We start from the raw sequence: 21,437 nt of genomic DNA, 5'->3' as shown, positions 1-21,437 counted from the left end.
CAGAACATGGTAGCATGACAGATATATGCTTCAAAGGATCTCCACACTCTGGAATAGGCTCCCCATTCACGTGAAGCATAGGCTCCCCCATTCACGTGAAGCAGAGTCCATCCCTAAATCTATTCAAATATAACTTTGATCATTGGATGGGAAATCTAAAATTCACCCCTGTTCTGTTCCCCATGTGTCAGAGATACAGAGGCAGAGATTAAATATTCCATAACCAACATATCTCCCACCAAACAAAACCTCAGGCAACCTCCTAACATATCCCTCCAAATAAACATCCATGTTACATGGCAACACAGTCATGTTGTGTGGCTAAGCTTATAATGGACCTGGTGGTTGTTAGCGTAGTATATACCTATGAACCTGGCTTCCCCTGTTTGCTGATGTACCACATGACTGTGGTACAGTCTGGAATAACTTCAGGAGGCCCCAGGAACCAAAGATGATTCAGACAGTTGAGTGCCTTGATCAGGGCAAGCATCTGTTTGATATTTATGCGGTTTTGTCTGGTCTTGATGTCTCATACACCCTGCACTTTTATCCCTCCTGTGCCCCAAGCAAACTCCAACGCATCTGTGGTAACTGACTGCTTTGGAACAGGGAGGGAAAAGGGGAAACCTGGATTTAAGGATATCTGTTGTCTCCACCAGATGATCTCTCTTCCGACAAATCCTATCACTGGAAGTTGATAAGGCAAAGGGTGTTAGTGCTGGGACCAAAGAGACTTCAGATATCACAATAACATTCTGATGTTGAGTTTTGCCATGGGTATCATGAGAATCACAGAAGCCATGAGACCCAAATTCTGAGATACTCCCTGGCAGTGACCAAAGTTTGAGTAGAAAACTTTAGAAATAGGTCTAGATATAGATATGATATATTTTGCCTGCGGAAGAAAAGCTCTTTGAATTGAAGTGTCTAGATGACATCCTAGGAACATAACCCTGTGTGAAGGAGTCAGGAAAGACTTTTAAAAGTTCTCTTGGAATCCCAGCTTGTACAAGAGATCTCTCCCAACAGACAGACTCCTGAAACTTTGAAAAATAATCTGCAAAGATAAGCAAGTCATCCAAATATGGTAAAATCTGGATGCCCTGTAGCCTGCACTTAGCTATAACTGGAGCTAGACACTTCATTAACAGTTTTGATGCAGTGGATAGTTCATGGTAAGGCAGAGAACTGATAATGTGATCCAAACACAAAAACTTGAGAAACATCTGGAAGTCTGGATGGATAGGGATGTGATAAGCATCTTTTAAGTCTAATGGTAACAGGAAACCTTCGAGAGGAAGAAGAGAACAGGCTGTGAACACAAACACATCAGGCGGATGACTAAAAAATGTAGAGCTTTAATGAAAGAATAACCGCTTTCACGTCAGGATAGACGCTTCATCAGACACCTGCTGTGTTTGTGTTCGCACTTGTTTTTTGGTATTGGTCCTGTTTCTTGTGTGACACTTTATCCTTGGGATTATACATTGTTCGTTTGATAACAGGCTGTGAACTGACATTAGCAAAGAAAGATCCAGAACTGGTCTCCAAGCATTTTCTTTAAATTGGCACTAACAACACACTTAAATAAGAGCTGTTTCCCACCTGTGAAGGAAGAATTGATTCTATCACTCCTTGGAACAGCATGTGATGAAGAACCTATGGAAACAAGACAGTCTGATCTGGAGGATGAGGAGTGAACCCTATGGAAAAGGAGGCATTTCCTCCTACTGCCATCGATAACCTTGATAGATGATCTTCAGAACCCATTTGTCTGAAACTATCTGTAGCCCAAGAGAAAAATGGCAATTCAGCCATCCTGGACAGAAAATATGGGTCAGGGTGGGAGGGGGTCACAAAATCTCCTGCACAGTCGTTCAGACTTGTTGGACTGTCCTTAGTTTTGAGAGATTTGAGGCTTTTTTTTTTTTTTTTGGAACCCCCTGTCATTTAATTTTTAAACATCTGTTTACCTGTATTTTGTTGATACTGTTTATTCTGCTTTTTTGCCAAAATTGTATGAGGAGTTGCAGAATCCTTTTGAAAAATTGGAAAAGGAGGGCTGAAAAATCTTAGAGATTCCCTGATCAGCTTACCCCCCTTCAACATACTTTTTGATCACTTCTGCAGCAGCGAGGTCAAAAACTATATCTCTGCTCAAAGAAGAATTTAAAATCTTATTTTTCTCATCCAGGAGATTCTGAGAATGTAGTCATGCAAAACAGTACCAGTGGCCACAGCCCTGGAATAAATATCGTCATACAAAAATACAGATTTTGCCTCACAAGAAGAAACGGCAGACAAAACATTCCTTGCAATTTCACAATTAGTCAAAACAAACTTTTAACCCAGGAGCCTGAAAAGTCAAAATTCTGAAAATCAAAGTTGCAGAAGTGCACACCTTTCCCCCATACATATCAATAATTTTGCCATCTTTGTCAGAAAGAGTAGGTCTGGAATTAATCAAGTGTTTGGAAGCAGTGGGATCAACTAAAGCTACAGCTGCTAGGTCAGGTTTGGGAATAGTGTACAGAAACTTAAAAGACTGAGAAACTTTATACATCCTATCTGCCTTTTTTGGGTCAGCTGTCAGACTACAAGGAAAATTGCATCAGTTACACACATCCTCTAAAGCAGACAAAACAGGAGGATTGGGTGCAGTTTTTCTGGACAACTCATAGTACTTTTGAGGGACTGATAATCCTCAGTGTTCCCCACTGAAAACACTGCCACATTCTAGAAATAGTCTGAGAGAAAGAGAACCCTTACAGGGGAATCAAAAACTGAGCTCACCTCTGACTCAGAATCAGACATCTGAGGACAAAACCTATATCTGTCTCTACACCCTCCTGTCCAGATTAAGAATCCTGAATTTCTTCAGGAGGAAGTTATCCTCCTTTCTTTTACCAGAGGCTACTTTACAAGAAGGATCAATAGCTTCAATTAAACACTGAGCCAGACCATGTTGAACACTCTTGTCCAAGGAATTTGACTAGGACCAGATACATACATAGTTTCTGGTATTTTTGGACAGGACAACTGGGACCAAAAGTGTTAACTGCAGTGGTGGCAGCAGCAGCAGCTTCCCCATGTATGGGCACAACATTCTGACAAAACAGGCAAGTCTTATCTGTTCCCACTCACAGGACCAACAAGATCATCTCTCCACTGGCCACTGAGAAGACTCCAATAACCACAGAGGACATGGCTAACCCCCGGTCCTTAGTGGCTGTAATTGCTACACTAGATGGATTGTGTTACAAGATGAGTGGTTTGAGGTACAACTAATGGCCACAGCAGAGTCACCCCTCTCCAACAGTTGAAGCAAATTCCTAGGCTGGTTTGATAGCAAAGGCAATTTGCTTAACTTTTTCTTTTTGTGGCTGGAAGAAGGACCAACTGAGACAGATTATTTCATGGTCAAGCCAAAAATGGTGCCTCTTTCCCCCAAGGGAAAGCAAGCAATAAATAAATTACCTCAAAAATAAGTCTTTTAAAGTCACTTTTTTCAAAAACAAACAGTAAAAAAGCCTTTTGCCAGACCCACAAAAGTTACTATAAACAAATTTTAAACTAACATGAAACAAGAGCACTCCCATTTAAAAGTAAAATACAGTATTGTGATAGTCCATTAAAACACAAATTCCTAGCTTTAAAATAAATTTCCTGAAGAGAAAAGTATTAATACTAAACAAAGAATAATAAGCTCCCTTTGGGGGAAAAATGACATTATCCACCCAGAAAAGAAACTGCAGAAGCTGACTGATGATCCTCGAAAGCTTCAGGTGTATACACTTGGGGGCCAGTAAAGCTCTGAAAGGCTTGATACCCAATACATGTCTTTTAGTCAGCTTAACTTGAACTGCCAGACAGTTTGGGCATGTGAAAGGTGCCCTGAAGCTTTGGAAGCTGGCTGGGGTGTTATATCCTTGGCAGAATCAAACCCATATAGCTTAGGCTACATGCAACAGTGATTGATATGAAGAAAATCAGATAAATGACTGCAGAAGCAGGCATTTGATTACAGTATAAGTAATGTCAAACACTAGGAGTACTGTATGTTCCGTTTTCTTACAGGTATGTGTTCGGGTAGATTTCCCGAAGTATACAGTGGACCCATTTCAACTCTATGATTCTGTTCCTCGATTTGGAAAGTACAGTTGTGTACACTTATCATAAATGTAGAGGTTAGAGTGCATTCACTATTGCAGTCATCACCTGTGGGTTATCCCTGCTGCGGTAGCCCTCGGCTGGCCCAAATACCAGAGTGAATGTTTTTCTGCGTCGGTTGCTGTCGCTTGTTGACTGACATCAGTCAGCAATAAAGCAAGGCAGCCAATGCCATTATAACAGTTTTTCTGGCACTAACCAGTCAGAAGCCCCAGGAAATATGTTAAGGGTGACCTGGTGACAAAAAGCCACCATAAGAAGCTTATGTCTCCCTAAGAAAGAAGATATAAGAGGGAAGGAGGGAGGGAAACCAGGACTGAAACAGTGAATACACTCGAACATCGACATTTGTGGTAAGTGTACACAACTGTACTATGTTCTTCATGTTTCACTGTTGCAGTCATCACCAGTGGGAGGATTCCCAAAGCTGAGGATAGGGGTGGTAGGATTAGTAATAGACCTAGGTCTGGGTCAGCATACTCTGCAGAACTGCATTGGCAAACTCTGCCCTAGCCTTAGAGAAAAGAGGTAGGTGATAATGCTTAGTAAAGGTATGGGCAGAAGTCCAGGTGGCAGCTTCCAAAATGTCCCCGGTGGGAACTCCTCTCAGGATTGCTGTAGAAGTGGAGGCTGCCCTAGTGGAATGGGTACGAATAGACTTAGTGGGTGGTTTCCCATGAAATCTGTAGCAAAAATGGATGCAGTGTGGCATCCATTTGGAGATGGTTTGCTTGAAAATGGGCTTCTCCTCTGCTCCTGGGGCAAAGCTGACCAGCAGTTGGTCTGTTTTCCTGAAGGCTTTAGTGCAGTCTAGGTAGTATCTGAGCTGTCTGTGCACATCTAGTGAGTGCAGAATTCTTTCCTCCTTGTTTTGCCAGTTAGGGATGAAGGTGGGTAGATGTATGGACTGGTTGAGAGTCGCATTAGATACCACCTTGGGCATAAAGGAGGGGTTAGTCCTAGGGAAACTCTGTCTGCATGGAAGGGCACAATGGCCATCAGTGCCTAAAGTTCTGAAACCCTTCTGACTGAGGTGATGGTTAGAAGGAAAGCAGTCTCCAGGAGAGGCATTTTAGTTCTGTTGAAGCAGCAGGTTGGAAGGGTGGTAAGGTTAGTTTTTCCAAAACATAATTCAGGTCTGAGGCTGGTGTGGATGGCCTTCTAGGAGGTCTGATATTCGAAACCCCCTCTGAGCAACTGTTTAATCAAAGGATGTGAGGACAGGGGCAGATCTGTATTGAAATGAGTTGAAATGGCTGAGGCATAGATTTTAACAGAAGAGAAGGAGAGGCCAATATTTAGCAACTCTGCTAGATAGTCCAGGATAAGACGGATTGAGGGATGTGAGGAAATGCCCCATCTGGACTGGTTCCAGGAGTAGAATCTTTTCCATTTTCCTGCGTAAGATTTTCTGGTTTGAGGCCTTCTGGCCTCTGTGATAATGTCTAGGACCTGCTTGCTTAACAGGGGCCCCTTGTTTGCTTTTAGGGTATAAGCCATGCTGTCAGTTTGAGAGTCTGCAAGTCCAGTGCAGCACCCCCCCCCCACCTGAGGCAAAAGGTCTGAAATGAGGAAAAGCTACCTGGGAGGCTGTAATGTCAGGCTGCGCAGTAAGGGGTACCAATGCTGCCTGGGGCAATCTGAAGCAATGAGGATGGCCTTTGGCCTCTCCTCTCTTATCTTGATCAGTACCTTGGGAATAAGAGGCAGAGGAGGGAATGTGTACATAAACAGGGAGTTTCAGGGGAAGGTCAAAGCATCCACCCTTCCACGCTAGGTGGTGGTACTCCCTGGTACAGAATTTTTCCAACTGGTGGTTGAGGTAAGAAGCAAAGAAATCCACCTCTGGATTTCCCCACTCCTGAGTGACTTGCAAAAAGATTTTCCTGTGGAGCTGCCATTCGTGGGGGTCCAGCAAGTTTCTGCTTAAGTGGTCTGGCAGAGAGTTGTTGATCCCTGGTAAGTATTGGGCTATTAGGTGCAATCCCATGGAGGAGGCTGTCAGCCAGAGGTTCATGGCTAGCCTGCACAGAGGGTAAGATTGGGTCCTACCCTGTCTGTTGATGTGCCACATTACAGTGGCGTTGTCTGTTTTGATAAGGAGAACCCCTGGCCTGAGATGGGGTTTGAAGGATATCAGAGCCTTTTGTACTGCCATCATTTCCTTCTGGTTGATGTGTAAGGGAAGGTGCTGGGCCTCCCAATGGCCTTGGGTGCACCTTCCTACAAGGTGAGCACCCCAAGCAATGTCCGAGGCATCGGTGGTGATGGTCTGGCCAATAGGGTAGAGGATGAAGGGAGACCCTTGTTCTTGGCACATGCCCTTGCCCACCAGAGAAACTCGACCCTTATACAGGGGATCAGAGTGAGAGAGGTCTCTAGAGGCTGACAGTGCTGGCAACAAAGGTTCTTTAAATACCACTGAAGTTTCCTTATGTGAAGCCTGGCCAGAGGAATAAGAAGGATGCATGATGCCATGTAGCCCAAGGCTTGCAAGAACTTCCTCGCTGTGAGATGATTTCTGGAAGCCAGCTGGGTAAAGTAGAGTGGCAGGAAGTTCTGCTTTTATGGTGATAGGAAGGCCATTTGGGATGCTGTGTCCAGCAGGGCTCCCAGGAAAATGATCCTCCTGGAGGGAGTCTGCTTTGATTTCTTTTCATTGATGGTGAACCCTAAGGAGGTTAGGATGGTTTTGACAAAGAGGAGGTCCTGGAGCAGCTTTTCTTTGCACTCTGCCTGAATGAGGCAGTTGTCCAGTTAAGGGTAAATCTGAACATTTCTCTGTCTGAAAAATGCTATGGCCGAGGCTAAACATTTGGTGAATACCCTGGGAGCAGTAGATAAGCCAAAGGGTAGTGCAGAGAACTGAAAGTGTTGTGAGTCTGCCCTGAAGTGCAGGAATTTTCTGCAGGATTCCCTTATGGGAATGTGGAAGTAGGCATCCTTTAGGTCTAGGGTCAATAACCAGGCATTTTTTGCCCGCATAGACAGCAGCTACTGCAAAGTTAGCCTTTTTTAATTTGGGGACCACCAGGGAGGTGTTCACACTGGATAGATCCAGGATGGGGTGCTAAGTGCACTCTTTTCTGGGAACAAGGAATAGTCTAGAATAAAGACCTTTGCCTGTTTGGTCTGCGGGAACAGGTTCTACTGCCCCCAGGGATATGAGAGTTTGGACTTGTTTCAATGCCTCTGCCCACTGATTTGGAGGTAAGTCTGGGTACCCTCTTGGAATTGGGAGTTCACTGAAAAATAATTTGTATCCCTGAAAAATTATCTTTAAAACCCATTGGTCTTTGGCTATAAAAAGCCAATTTTTTTTGCAGAGGGAGAGCCTTCCTCCTAGCTTTTGGTGATTGAAAGGAGGGCAGAGGGGGGAGAGGGAGTCATTGGGAGGTTTTGTCATAGAAGGATGGCTTAGAACTTCCTGCCTTTGGGGTGGAGGAGGTCCACTGTTTGGTTATCTGCTGTCCCTGGGATAAAGGCCTGGGTAGTCTGTCCCTGCAGGGCTTACCTTGCCCCTGTCTACTAGGTGCAGGAAAGGACCAGTGCTTAGAGGGGAAATTCCTGCTGAACCTGGGAGGTTGGACTTGAATGGAATCTTTTACTGTTTGCATAGATTTTGCTTTGTCTTCCATCTTTTTAAGCACTTCTGCTTTTAATCTAAAAAAATCGGTCCTTATCCAAGGGTGCATCAATTAATTTAGATTTGACATGATCTGGGAGAGGTTGTTCCTTCAACCGTGCATGTCTCCTAATGACAGATCCTGACACTACTGCCCTGCTTGAGGCTTCTAGTGTGTTATATCCACAGTGCAGTGTGTGCCTGGCCACTTGACAAGTAGAGTGCAGTAAATCTGCTAACTCTTTTGAATTTGAACATTTAGGAAAGGAAGAAATCTTTTAATAGTTCCAAAGTGTGTTGCTGACATTTTAACATACGGAATTAATAGGTGAGTGCTCTGATAGCTAAGGTTGCAGGGGTGTATACTTTTTTGCCCTATCTGTCCAGAGCTCTGGATTCCTTGTCATAAGGGATAGGATTCTTTGCAGAACTAACTTTAGCTGCTTTTGGTCCCTGTGTAATGACCTCTTGGTCTGTAGCAGGATTTCTGTACAGGTATTTGTGAGAATCCAGTACTCTGTAATACCTGTCAGGTTTAGTGGGAGCAGTTGGGAGGGCGTCAGGGGCTAAGATGGATTCATGGAACACATCATCCACCACTTCTAAAATAGGGGGATGGCCAGGGGTCTGTGCTGGGGCAGGTCTAGAAACTCTCTTAGTCTTTTCTTAGACTGAGGGAAGTCCTGAGATTCCTAGTGTAAATGTTCCCTGAGGGTGTGAAGGGTTTCCCCAAGGGTCAGGTCTTCGGATAGGGAGGCAGAAGGAATGGGTTCCTCTGCATCTTAGTCTTCATAAGCAGTAAAAGGTTGCAGTTCCTCTTCAAAAACTGAATAGTCAGATTCCTCAGAATCCTGCTCGGACAGTATTTCAGGAAAAGGGTGTCTTCCTTTTAGGAGATGTGGCCTGACTAGCCCTGATAAGGGAGATAAGATCCTCCGCCATCTTAACCATTTGAGCTTGGGGAGGTGGAGGTGGAGCAAGAGTAAGATGGAGACTAGAGGTAGATTTTCTAGGAGTGGCCTGGCTTCTAGGCCTAAGAGTATCCATCGGTCTGAGAGAAATGATAGTCAGATGAGAGGATGTGGGTTTTTGTCTAGAATCAGTAGTGCGAGAGGTCTCCTTGGAAGCCGGTGCCTATGCCGTGGCTCCGGACCAAACAGAGGCAGAGACAACCAAAGGCTCAGAAGATGAGGAAGATTTCTGCAGTATGCTGCACTCCAAAAGGGTCTCGGTAGAGGTCTGGATAGATATTGTATCGGGCATGAGGGGCTGCAAAAGCGCCTCACTGAATTCCAGAGAACTGATGACCTGCTTACCGGTAGCATCGTCGGAAGGCTTAGGCTGGTGTGGTCTGTCTCTATTTTAGCTCTATGTTTTTTTGGAATGCTTACAGATTGCTGGCTGACGGATGCCATTTCGGAATGCGAAGACGGAAGATGTAAATACCTGTCTATGATAAGAGTTCTGTGACAAATGGTTCTTGCATTAAAGAGGGCACAGAACCAGCAACGGGGGACGTCGTGGTGTGGCCCTAAAGAAGTGATGCAGTATGAATGGAAGTCTCGGTGTGGGATCTGCTTTCCACAGGCGAGACAACTGTAAACTTTTCTGGACATCAGTTAGTGCAAGAAAAAAAGGATCCCCAATGGGGTACTTAGCTTTAAACGTTTTCAGCTGAAATTCGAGCTCTGGTAGAGAATGACAAGCACACTTGCGAACTGCTTCTGCTACGGGCTCCACAGCAAGAAAGACTGGTGTAATGGTGTCGGCTGCCTTGCTTTATTGCACCGACGGCCTGACATCAGTCAACAAAAGACAGCAGCAGAAGCAGAAAAAGATGGACTCTGATATTCGGGACGGCCAAGGGCTACCTCAGCAGGGATAACCCACAGATGACGACTGCAGCATTGAAACACGAAGAACATCTGTCTAATCATTTCTTGTATAGAGAATGACTGCTGGTGCAGTTCCCGATTGTTTACTGGCAGTGATTCCAAATGTTTGGGCTTTTCCTTTTTCTCCACTGTTTTGTGACCATTGGGAGCTAGTAGGGGGTTGGGGGATGCTTTTTTATTTTTTTGTCATATTGAGACTTTCACTGGTTTGCTTCAATCAGTTGATGTTTCAGTGAAATTTTGTTTTTAGTAAATGTAGAAGAAGTTAGCAGGTTGTTCTTGGTTCAATTTCTCCCAGACTTTTGGGTTTCTAGTACCATTAAAGGAATGAACCCCATTCCTAAGTAAAAGTATGATTAAAGTTCATGAAATTAGCATTGTTTCAATCTCTGATGTTAAGGAAAGTGTTCTTCACAGAACCCACAATGTGCCTAGAATTAACTCCTTCTATAATTCGTATGGAATTAAATGTATAGGTAGCATATCAAAATAAGACTTCTTTTTTATGAGACCTATTGCTCCTACCACTATTGCAACTGTCTGGGTATCCCTCTTCCACTGTTACAGTTGCCTTCATTTCTGCCTGTAAATCCTGGTATTTTACGACTGTCTCTCTCTCTCTCTGTACATGAAACACTACACTGTACTGGCAGTAGCAATTTCAATGATCAATGCTACTTTTGCCTTCTTTTCATGGACTACTATATCTGGTTTTCCTCGCATCTATATTTTGAACCGTTGGCTGCCTGTATCACAGACTAGTGGATTTAACCACTTTGTTTTAATATCCTGTATTGTAAACTTATCTGAAGAGGGGTCCCTTGAGAACCAAGCCAAGGTATTTCCCTTATATAATCTACTGTTCTCCCAAATGTTACACCTCTGGAAATAATTTACTGTTTTGCCAAACACTGTATCATATGAAGAAGAAATCAAAGAACTGTGAGGCATTATCCTTTGAGTACAGCTTCAATGCAGCCAAAATCTGTGCTATATACAATTATTTTTCCTACGATACAATTGTGGAAGGATTTATTTTCCTTTTACCTTCCTTGGCATTCTAAGGTACTGACAAATGCTTCTTGACCTTTGATTTTGCAGTTAGCCTGCACTGGCCAATAAGCAAGATTCATGCTGGTTGTTGCTGTTGCTGTAAAGCTGTTTTCTGCACAGTTCAGAAGCACTCTTTTGCAAATATTTTGTATTAAAAATTATTCCAAGGAACTGGAATCTGAAGAATTAAGGGAGGTTTTACTTGAGTCATTTCCTCACTAGAAAACTGTGGAGTGTTAATAAACTTTAGTCGTTCTGTTAAGACACATAATGCATCAATTTGCTGAACCTCCTGTATAAGTAAAAGGAATCTGAGATTTTGATAGGACAAACAATGGTCTCACATAAACCTTTATGGCTGGATGAACTATCATTGATGTAACTTTATGAAGATGTAATGGTCTGGCTTTGAAATCCTTTTAGTGGGACGCATTAAAGTTGAAGCCCTTCTGTCATCTGAAGTGGTTTGGTCTTTCCGTGGTTTTCAATAGCTGCTTCTTTCTTTACTTGCTTTCTCTTCCCTTTATTTTATGCTCTGATAAATTGATTTGATTTGTGAGACCCCTTTATAAGGGCTTCTCTGTCAAGTAAATGGACAATAATTTGAACTCTAATTCTGTAGCTTTATCAGATTTAAAATAACTGTGTTATGGTCTAAGCCCAGACAAAAAAAATACACTAATAAATTCCTGATGCTGTTTGTTTACTGTAACCATACCTGACAGATTTATAAGGTGAAGAAACATCCTTAAATGTTGGAAATATGAAGATTCAAAAATTTATGGTGAAAACCACACAACAGAAATTCTCTAAAATTCAGCCTGGTCAACAAGGGCTTCTCACTCATGAGAAGAAATGAAGAAAACACAATAATAGTTTTGGGGTTTCTATGGGGGTCTCATGCTGCCTACAGCCATACCTTTGCTGGTGAGACCAGCATTTGCCCCTGCAATGAAGAAAAAAGAAAGCTAAATAAGAAATGGATAGAGCAATGCAGTTCAGATGATATAGTAAAGCCATAGCTATGCTCCACATTTACAGTGACCCTCTGAAGAACCATCTTTAAGTGCTAGTAAAATCTCTTCTCGAGAATCAGACATATAAAGCAAAAAAGGATGCCGCTAAAGACAATGAAATGCTCAAGTATGTCCTGGAAGAACAAAAACATGGACAGGGAATTGTCATTCCCCTGTTCAAGAGGAAAGTGGTCGGGCATCATCTGGAGTAACACAAGCAGTTCTGGGTGAGTAGAGTACCGCAATTTTTGAGAGGATATAATAACCATATTAAATGGTATGGAAGGCTCGGCTATGACAAGGAATGGTATCCCGGAATTTTTTTCACAAGAGAAAGGGACATATGGTATATGATCCGAATCCACAAGATCCTGGAAGAGGGCTGCGAAGGTGCAAAATGAAGAAGATGAAGTTGGCAGGCAGGGTAGATACCAGTTACAAATATACAGCAAAAGTTGCAGTTTAGAACCAATGCTGAATGATACTCCGCAAGACATTTAACAGAATGGAAGGTGTATCTGACTCAGAAAAACCTTAAGAAAGGTATGTCACAAATGAAACAAAAACATGGAAGGATGATAGTAGGGGCAGCTGCAGAATTCCAGCTGTAAACTGTAGGCAGACTAGATAGATAAACTACCTCTTTTTACAGGTATTAATATTTACATATACATATGTGGAAGTATGCAACAGCAAATCAGAAAGGTAAAGTTTTAAAATTATGAGTGAAGAGGCAGCATGTGATGTCTAGATGTCTACATTATGTGATGCCTTTCTGATTTTACAGTCGATAGAAGATTTACTATCATTTGGTTTTCTTTCTCTACATGACTTTGCTTTTAATGTTGGTATGAAGAGGTTTTACTTACTGATCTGACTTGCTAGTATAATTACCTAAGGAAAGTCTGTAGGAAATACTATAAGGTCTAATGGACATGCAAAGTTAAACTTCAAATCATTACGTTATATTAACTTAGAAATTTTAAGAAAAAGACAGAATAAGGCATAACTATGTCAAAATAATGAACTTCAACTCACCTATCATCTTTTCTTTCAATACTATAAAGGCAGATGGAGCAGTCAGCTCTGAACAATATTAAAATGTCTTGAAAGATGTTCAGTAACAAGGTCTCTGACTGTACTTTGGTGACTTGAGCAAAAGCATTGTCTAGGTTTGATGTTCGTACATATAACCGCAGCTGTAAAATAAATGCAGGTGATACTTCTGTAGCTAATTTCATGATCATTTAAAAAAAACATAAAAAACGTACATAACATTAACAGTTTACATCAGAAGAGTTTTAAAATCATCAGCAGACAAAGACATGCAGAGAGCATACAAAGTGTTATTTAACTCAAACAAATTTGTAAGTACAGTTGTGTAAAATCTTACCATAAATGCAGGTGTCCCTCTCTTTACTGTTGCAGCATTCATTACCAGAGGGATTCCCTCTCAATAGTAGTCCAACGACTGGTCAGTACACCAAAGTCTTATGATTTTACAGACATTGTATGCCACACATATGCTCTTCGCTCAAGGTGTAGGGCATAACGGTGGCATACATACCTTAAAACTGAAAGGCTCCAGGAGGAACAGTCCAAGGAATTACAAAGAAAGAAGAGTTATGTAAAATATTTCAATAACCATAGATGTCCTTCTCTTCCATGTTGCAGTATTCTGTACAGTTGGGTTTTCTCCTCTTGCTACCTGAACATCTGGCCAGTATACAAAAGTCTGCAGTCACTGCATGGTGTGTGGGAAGTATGACGTGGCTAGCTGAGCGTGGGCCATAAAAATTATGTTTGCACGCACCAGACCTCAGAACTGAGTGCCCCAGTCGGACCCAGTCTCAGATAAGGTAGTGCAAGCCCTGTGCCATCCAAGGGAAATGCTTGTTATCAGGACGGGTAGGAGGGAGGGAAGGAATACTGCAACATGGAAGAGAAGGACATCTATGGTTATGGTAAGATTTTACACAACTCTTCGATATCCTTCTATTCACATGTTGCAGTATTCTGTACAGTTGGGTGAGTGCCAAAGCTCACTGTGAGGAAGGGGGTGGTGTCCTAGTAGAGTTCTCCAGGAATCAATGGAGGATAGCTCTGGCAAGTCCCACCATGGATCCAGAAATCTGGTGTATTTTGTAATGCTTGGTGAAAGTGTCTACAGATGACCAAGTGGCTGCTTCAAGAATAGTGGAAGTGTCCAGGCCTTTGAAGAAGGCTCCAGATGAAGCCATTGCCCTAGTGGAATGTGCTTTAACACTGCCTCGTACGGGTTTCCCATGGTGTGTGTAACAGAAGGTAATAGCCTTAGAAATCCAGGCTGATATGGTTTCCTTAGCTACTCCTTTCCACAGGGACCTGGGGTGGAAGGAGACAAACAATTGGTCAGACTATCTGGTGGACTTAGTTTTATGCACACAGAACCTAAACTGCTTGTGCACATAAAAGGAATGCAGTACTCTCTCACTGCCGCCCCCCCATGGGTTAGGAAAGAAAGTGGGTAGGTGGATAGCTTGGTTTAAGGAGAGCTCATTGACCACCTTGGGCATGACGGATGGGCTGGTTTGGAGAGTTACCCTGTCTCTGTGGAAGACGAGGAAGGGTGGAACAGCCATGAGAGCTTGCAACTCAAATTCTTCTAGCTGAGGCTAATGCTACCAGCAGAACTGTCTTCCATGTGCAGCATTTTAGAGAAGCTTTGGATGCTGGCTCAAAAGGTGGAGATGTGAGCTCTAAAACCTAAACCTAAAACTAAACCTAAAACTTCTAGGATGGCTTGAACTAAATAACCAACTAAACTTTCAACAACTCTCCATTATCTATAAAATTCTACACCAGCCTACTAATACTCCTATTCTCAGTAGCCTCATCTCCCCCTACACAAACCTCACTAACCTTCGCTCAGCAAATAAACTACTAGTTACCACCCAGAAATCCCACAACAGGGCAGGTGATTCACTTTTTCTCGAATACAGTGGGGAAGATCTGGAACAAGCTTCCCACTAAACTTACATCTCTTTCATCATTAACGCTCTTTAAAAAACAACTAAAAACTCTACTAAAAACACAATGGCTATGTCCTTGTACTAACCCTGACTAACCCCCTACCTTATCCGTACTCAACAGACCTCCTCCTTCACCCACACCATTGCAGCATTAGCATTTTTACCCCTGCTTCCCTCCCTTACATCATATTTCCCAGCATGCATCACTAAGTATTTCTCCTCACTACACTACCTTCTCAGTGTACTTTTATCTTTCCTCCCCTGCACTTTTACTTTTCTTTTATTATGATTAAGTTTTCTTCCTCTTATACTTATCCTCCCTAATTTCTCCTACTTCCCTGTATTATACACATTTTATAACCCTTTTATATCTTTTGAAAAACACATCCTACCCAACTTACTAACGTTGAAGCTCTATCTCTTTCCTGTAGTAATAATCACTGTATTTTTACCCTTTTTCAACTCCTTTCTCAATTTCTGTATCTTCTTTATTTCTGTATAACTGAAGTTGATGAAATAATTCTGCAAGCATATTCACCTTAGCTACATTACATAATGCATTTATCTTGTTTTGGCACTAGCCTGATGTTAACTAGTTTAAAGTGGAGCTTTTCTCCCCGGGCCTCTACTGAAAATGGACATGTATCCAGCTAGACTAGCCCGGTCAACAAATGTAAAATAAATAAATAAATAAAACATAGTTCAGGTCCCTTGGAGGAGGAATGGGCCTCCTTGGTGGCCTAAGATGAAGTTACTCCCTTAAGGAACAGTTTTGCAGGCAATCTGGAAGCTAAGGGGGGTTCCAGAGGTAGGCGGGAAGAAATGGCAGACAAATGGGCCTTAATGGAGGAGAATGCTAACTCTGTCTGCCAAGTTCACACAGGTAAAACAGCACTAGGAGAACCTCACTTTGTAAAGGGTCCAACTGCCTTCTAAGACACCATATAGAGAATCTTTTCCACTTGGATACGCAAGATCTCCTGGCATTAGGTTTCCTGGACTCCTAGAAGACTGTGAGCACATCTTCGTTGTATAGGTGTCTGAAAGGGATCAGAATCCTATCACCCACAAGGTGAGGTGTAGAGTTTGCCACTGTGGGTGGATTTGGGATCCCTTGTCCTGTGTGAGAAGGTCCACTCTGTGGGGTAACTTGTAATGACTGTCCTTGGCTAACTGCAGGAGGAGGGGGAACCAGTGCTGTCTTGGCCAATATGGAGTAACCAGCAAGATTTTCGACCTGTCCTGCTGGAAATTCAGCAGGATTTTCTAAATAAGAGGGAAGGTGGGAATGCATAGAGAAACATCTCCTTCCAGGAGATTGAAAAAGCATCTGTTGCAATCGCCAGAGGTTCTGGCAGTCTGGTGCAGGAGGGGTGAAGTTGTCTGTTCATGTCAAAGGTAAATAGGTCTACTTGTGGAGCTATGTGCCATTAATAAATTTATTCTTTCACACCACTTTGTGCTGGCCTTTCCATTTCTTACAAGAATGGACTACTTGAGGAGTACCCACATCAGAGAACAAGGTCCAGGAAGACATCCTTGTGTAGCATCAATTTGTGGGACACTGACCTGGACCTGCTGAGGAAATCTGCCTGAGTGTTCTGTTGTGAAGGGATGTGTACTGCCTGATGAGCAGCTCCCTGACTGGTGGCCAGTTTCCTCACCAGGAGAGCTAGTCTGCAAAGTACGATTTGGTTCCCCTCTTACTTGTTGAGATACCACAGAACTGTGGTATTGTCTGTGTAAAGCTTTAGGAATCCCTGTTGTAGTCTGGGCTGAAAGGCCTTCAAGGCCAGTAGTATTGCTCTCATTTCTCTTACATTGATGTCTTGTTTCCCGTGTGGTTCTGGCCAAATGCCCTGTACTTTTAGGGGTCCCAGAGATGCTCCCCAACCGAGGTCTGAGGTGTCTGTGTACATTACCTGTACTGGTGAAGAGGGTTGGAGTGGTAGACATGGATTGACATTCATCTGGGTCAACCACCAATGAATCTCTTTCTTGAGGCAGGGCAAGAGGGGGACCCTGTACTCTAGGGGGTGGGAGTGGGGAGTCCAAATGGACCCAAGGTAACATTGCAGTTTCCTCATGTGAAGGCAGCACAGGGATAGTGGAAGCCATGTAGCCCAGGAGCCTGAGGTACTGTCTTGCAGTCATTTCCTTGGTTTGAAGTACTAAAGTCAGATACAGTGTCAGGATTTCCACCTTTTGGGATAGAAGTAAGGCTTTCATGATGTCTGTCCAAATCCTACACCCCCAGGAAGACTATGTCCTGGGTAGGGTCCAGGGGGCATTTTGGATAGTTTACCTGAAACCATAGGGCCTGAAGGAAGGAGATTGTTTTCTCCAACTGAAGCAGGAGGGATTGTTTGCAATCTGCCTGGATCAGAAGGTCATCGGCGTAAGGGAAGATTTGGATTCACAGAGTCCTTCAGAAGGCAATCATTGGAGCCAGACATTTGGTGAAGATTCTGGGTGCTGTGGAAAGACCAAAGGGCAAGGCCGAGAATTGACTCTTTTCAAGAGGAATCTTGATGAGTGGATGGGAGATCGTAGGTTTACCCCGGGTATCACTTCTGTGTCACTGTTAGACAGAGGCACAGTATACTAACCTCAAAAAAGGGCATAGCAAAATTAATTTAAAATGGGTGGCGAAAGCCAAACATACTCTGGCTAGGCTTATAAATGCCCTAGGGCAGATAGCCTAGTATGAACCTATGAACCTATGAATTGATAGTGAGACGAGGCCACTGAGAAATGAAGGAAAATCCTGAAGCTGGGATTTATTGGCATGTGTAGGTAGGCATCCTTGATGTTCAAGGTGGCCATGAACCCTTGAAGTAGGATCAGAGGAAAAAGAGTTTGCAATGTAAGCATGTGGAAGGTGGGTACATGCAGAAAAAGGTTCAGAGGGGAAAGGTCCAAAATTGGTCTCCAGGGTCCATCTTTTCTTGGCACTAAAAAGAGCCTGAAGTAAAAGCCTTTTCCCACTGTTGCCTGTGGAACAGGCTGGATGCTGCCTTGGGCCAAAAGGTTGTCCAGAACTGGTTGTAAGAGGGGAAGTTGTTCTTTTGGGGGGGTAAGGAATTCCACATCTCTTTGGGGGAATGATTCAGGTCATGAAGTATCCATGTTCTATTACTGATAGTACCCACTTGTCTGAAGTGATGAGTCTCCACACCTGGAGACAGTGAGAGAGTCTTAAGTAAAAGGGGATGGAGGGAAGGGGAGAGGTTTCAAAAAAGGCAGGCAGTCACACACTACCTGCCCTTTCTTGAAAGGGTGCCCTCTGAGTAGTAGTTTGTGTAGTCCAGGCAAGAGTGGGTTGTTTCCTGATTGCTTTTCTTGGTCTGGAAGAGGAAGCAGGACCTAAATGCTTCCTGATAAACTAAGTTTTGGATGGGTAATTCCTTTGAAACTTGGGAATGGGGATACAAACAAATGCTTAAAACCTTGCAAGTCATTACTTTTTGGTGCAACGTTTTAAACAAATCTGCAACTTTGGATCCAAACAGGGCTGAATTGTCTAAAGATGCATCTATGAGCTTAGCCCTAAAATCATTTGGTAATGGCTAAAGACATAGCCAAGAATACATTCTTAGTGCAGAAGCTGATGCTGCCGACCTAACTGAGGCTTCAGCAGCATCATTGCTGCACCTTATAGAATGCTTGGCAACTTGAGAGGTCAGGGAAACAAGACTTGACAGTTGAGCTTTAACTGGAGAGTCAGAGATGTCTGAAAGCTGTGTGGAAACTTTCTCTAAAAGGGCCAATGCATATCTAGACGTGTGTTTGGTAATTGACTGCTTTAAAAGCCAGAGTAGCAGAAGTTTACACCTTTTTGCCCAAGCTCTTGATGGCCTTGCTGTCCTTGTCAGCAGGGAGGAAAGAATTTGAAGGCAGTACTTTTGAAGCCTTGTCAGAAGAGACAGAGATGGTAGCTGGGTCTGCAACAGGGCATTTTACCAGGAATTGAGCTGTCTCAGGGACCTTATAAAACCTATCAGGTCTGCAGAGAGCTGGAAGTTGAAAGTCTGGATTCATGGATGCTGCAGTGAAAGCATCAAGAGAGGCTGGAAGTATAAGTAGAAAGTACAGTTGTGTACACTCACCATAAATGTAGATGTTCGAGTGTGTTCACTGCTGCAGTCCTAACCATTGGGTTATCCATGCTGTGGTAGCCTTCAGTTGGTCCAAATACCAGAGTCAAGGCTTTGTGTGTCAGCTGCTGTCACCTGCTGGGTGACGTCAGGTCATTCAAGATATAAAGGACAGCAGGCGATGCCATTACCTCAGTTTTTCTTGCCTTAACCAACCAAAGAAGTCCAATTTTAATAATTAGTAGTCCTGGGGTCAGAAACCCCATAGAAATATGTCTCTCTCTCTAAGGAAAGCAGATATCAGGGTGAAGGAGGGAGGGAAAGCATGACTGCAGCAGTGAACACACTCGAACATCTACATTTACGGTGAGTGTACACAACAGTACTATGTTCTTCGTGTTTCACTGCTGCAGTACTAACGATTGGGAAGATTCCCAAAGCTGAGAAGAGTGGAAGGTTACTAAAAACTTAAGACTGTGTGAGCATGCCCTGCAGAATTGCAAAGGCAAACCCAGCCAAAGCTTTTGAGAATAGGTTCAGATGGTAATGTTTGGTGATGGTGTGGACTATAGTCCATGTGGCAGCTTCCAGGATGTCCTTGGTGGGTACCCCTCTAAGGAATGCTGTGGAAGTAGAGTTTGCCCTAGTGGAATGGTTTCTGATGGTCCTAGGGAGTGGTTTTCATGCAAGGAATAGTGTGCTATGTATTTGGAAATGGTCTGTTTGGTTACTGGTGTCCCCTGTTTTAAAGCTGACCAAGAGCTGGTCAGTTTTCCTGAATGTCTCTGTACGATCCAGATAAAATCTGAGTTGCCTGTGCACATCCAAAGAATGCAGTATCCTTTTCCCCTTGTTCTGAGGGTTAGGGAAGAAGGTGGGCAGGTGGATGGCCTGGTTGAGGGTAACATCCAAAACCACCTTTGGCATGAAGGAGGGATTGGTTCCGAGGGAGACCCTGTCTGCATGGAAGATGATAAAAGGCTCACTAGCCATTAAAGCTTGAAGCTCTGACACTCTCCTGGCTGAAGTAATAGCCAGGAGAAAGGCAGTCTTCCAAGAGAGGTACTATAGTTCTGAAGATGCTGAAAGGGAGGCAGAGTAAGCTTTTCTAAAAGATAGTTCAGGTCCCAGGCTGGGGTGGGCTGTCTTCTGGGAGGCCTGATATTAGAGGCTCCTCTAAGGAACTGTTTGATAAGAGGGTGGGAGAACAATGGCTGTTCTGTATCAACGTGTGCCGAGATGGCAGAGGCATGGATCTTTATGGAGGAGAAGGAGAGACCCTTATTAAGAAGCTCAGCAAGATAATCTAGAATAAGAGAAATGGAGGACAGATGTATGTCTACCCCCTTTGGACTGGCTCCAGGAACAGAATCTTTTCCATTTTCCAGCATACGATTTTCTGGTGCTGGGCCTTCTGGCTTCTGTGGTGATGTCAAGGACTTTCTTCCTTAGCATAGTTTCCTTGTTGCTTTTGGTAGAATAAGCCATGCTGAGAACTTGAGTGTCTGAAGGTCTGGGTGCAGCACTGTCCCCCCACCCCCGGGATAGCAGGTGAGGTATCAAAGGTAGCTGCCAGGGGGGGGCTGGTGAGATAGACTGCACAGCAGTGGGTACCCAATGCTGTCTGGGCCAATCTGGGGCAATGAGTATTGCCCTTGGTTTTTCCTCCCTTGTCTTGATTAGTACTTTTGGAATGAGCGGTAGAGGTGGGAATGCATACACAAAGAGGGTATTCCAAGGGAAGGTCAGGGCATCGACCTTCCAGGCCAGGTGATGGTACTACCTGGTGCAGAATTTCTGTACTTGGTGATTTAAATGAGAGGCAAAGAAGTCCACTTGGGGGAGGGGGGGGCCCCATGTGCGAGTAATTTGCAGAAAAATGTCTTTGTGGATTTGCCATTCATGTGGGTCCAGCAGGTCTCTGCTTAGGGGGTCTGCCAGGTTGTTGTTGATGCCCGGTAGGGATTTGGGCTATAAAATGTATTCCCATGGATGAGGCTGCTAGCCACAGGTTCATGGCTAGTCTGCATACGGAAAAAGATTGAGTAGCTCCCTATTTGTTGATGTACCACATGACTGTGGTGGTGTCTGTTTTTATGGGAAGAACCCCTAGTTTGAGGTAGGGTTTGAAGGATGCCAGAGAATTTTGTACTGCTATCATTTCCTTTTGTTTGATGTGCAAGGGTAGCATTTGTACGTCCCAGAGACCTTGCATGCATCTGCCTTCTAGGTGGGTACCCCAGGCTATATGCGAAGCATCTGTAGTTATGGTTTGGTCTGATGGACAGAGGGTGAATGAAGTCCATTGTTCAGAGCACAGGCCGGGCCCACAAGAGGAACTCGGATCTTATGCAAGGGATCACAGGCAGGGAAGTGTCCAGAGGTTGTGAGTGTTGACACCATATGTTCTTTAGGGACCACTGAATTTTCCTCATGTGTAATTTGGCCAGAGGTACCAGGAGGATGCATGAGGCCATGTACCCTAGAACTTGTAGGAACTTCCTGGCAGAAAGCTGGGTTTGAGAGGGCAGAGTAGTGAAGTATTTTGGTAGGAAACTTTATTTTTCTGG

General features: G+C 43.7%; 1 protein-coding gene across 1 annotated transcript in view; it reads right to left on the bottom strand.

Annotated features, from left to right (window-relative positions):
* RIC1 (RIC1 homolog, RAB6A GEF complex partner 1) overlaps nt 1-21,437 on the bottom strand; it is a 2,584,659-nt gene that overhangs the window by 1,115,466 nt on the left and 1,447,756 nt on the right. Inside the window, exon 16 of the mRNA XM_044061149.1 lies at nt 12,798-12,958. Coding sequence (XP_043917084.1) covers nt 12,798-12,958 — 161 coding nt within the window. The remainder of the gene's footprint in view (nt 1-12,797; nt 12,959-21,437) is intronic.

The sequence above is a fragment of the Protopterus annectens genome, chromosome 2.part0 (assembly GCF_019279795.1).
Source record: "Protopterus annectens isolate FY-2018-M chromosome 2.part0, PAN1.0, whole genome shotgun sequence".
NCBI lineage: Eukaryota > Metazoa > Chordata > Ceratodontiformes > Protopteridae > Protopterus > Protopterus annectens.
This window is presented reverse-complemented; position numbering and strand designations above follow the sequence as displayed.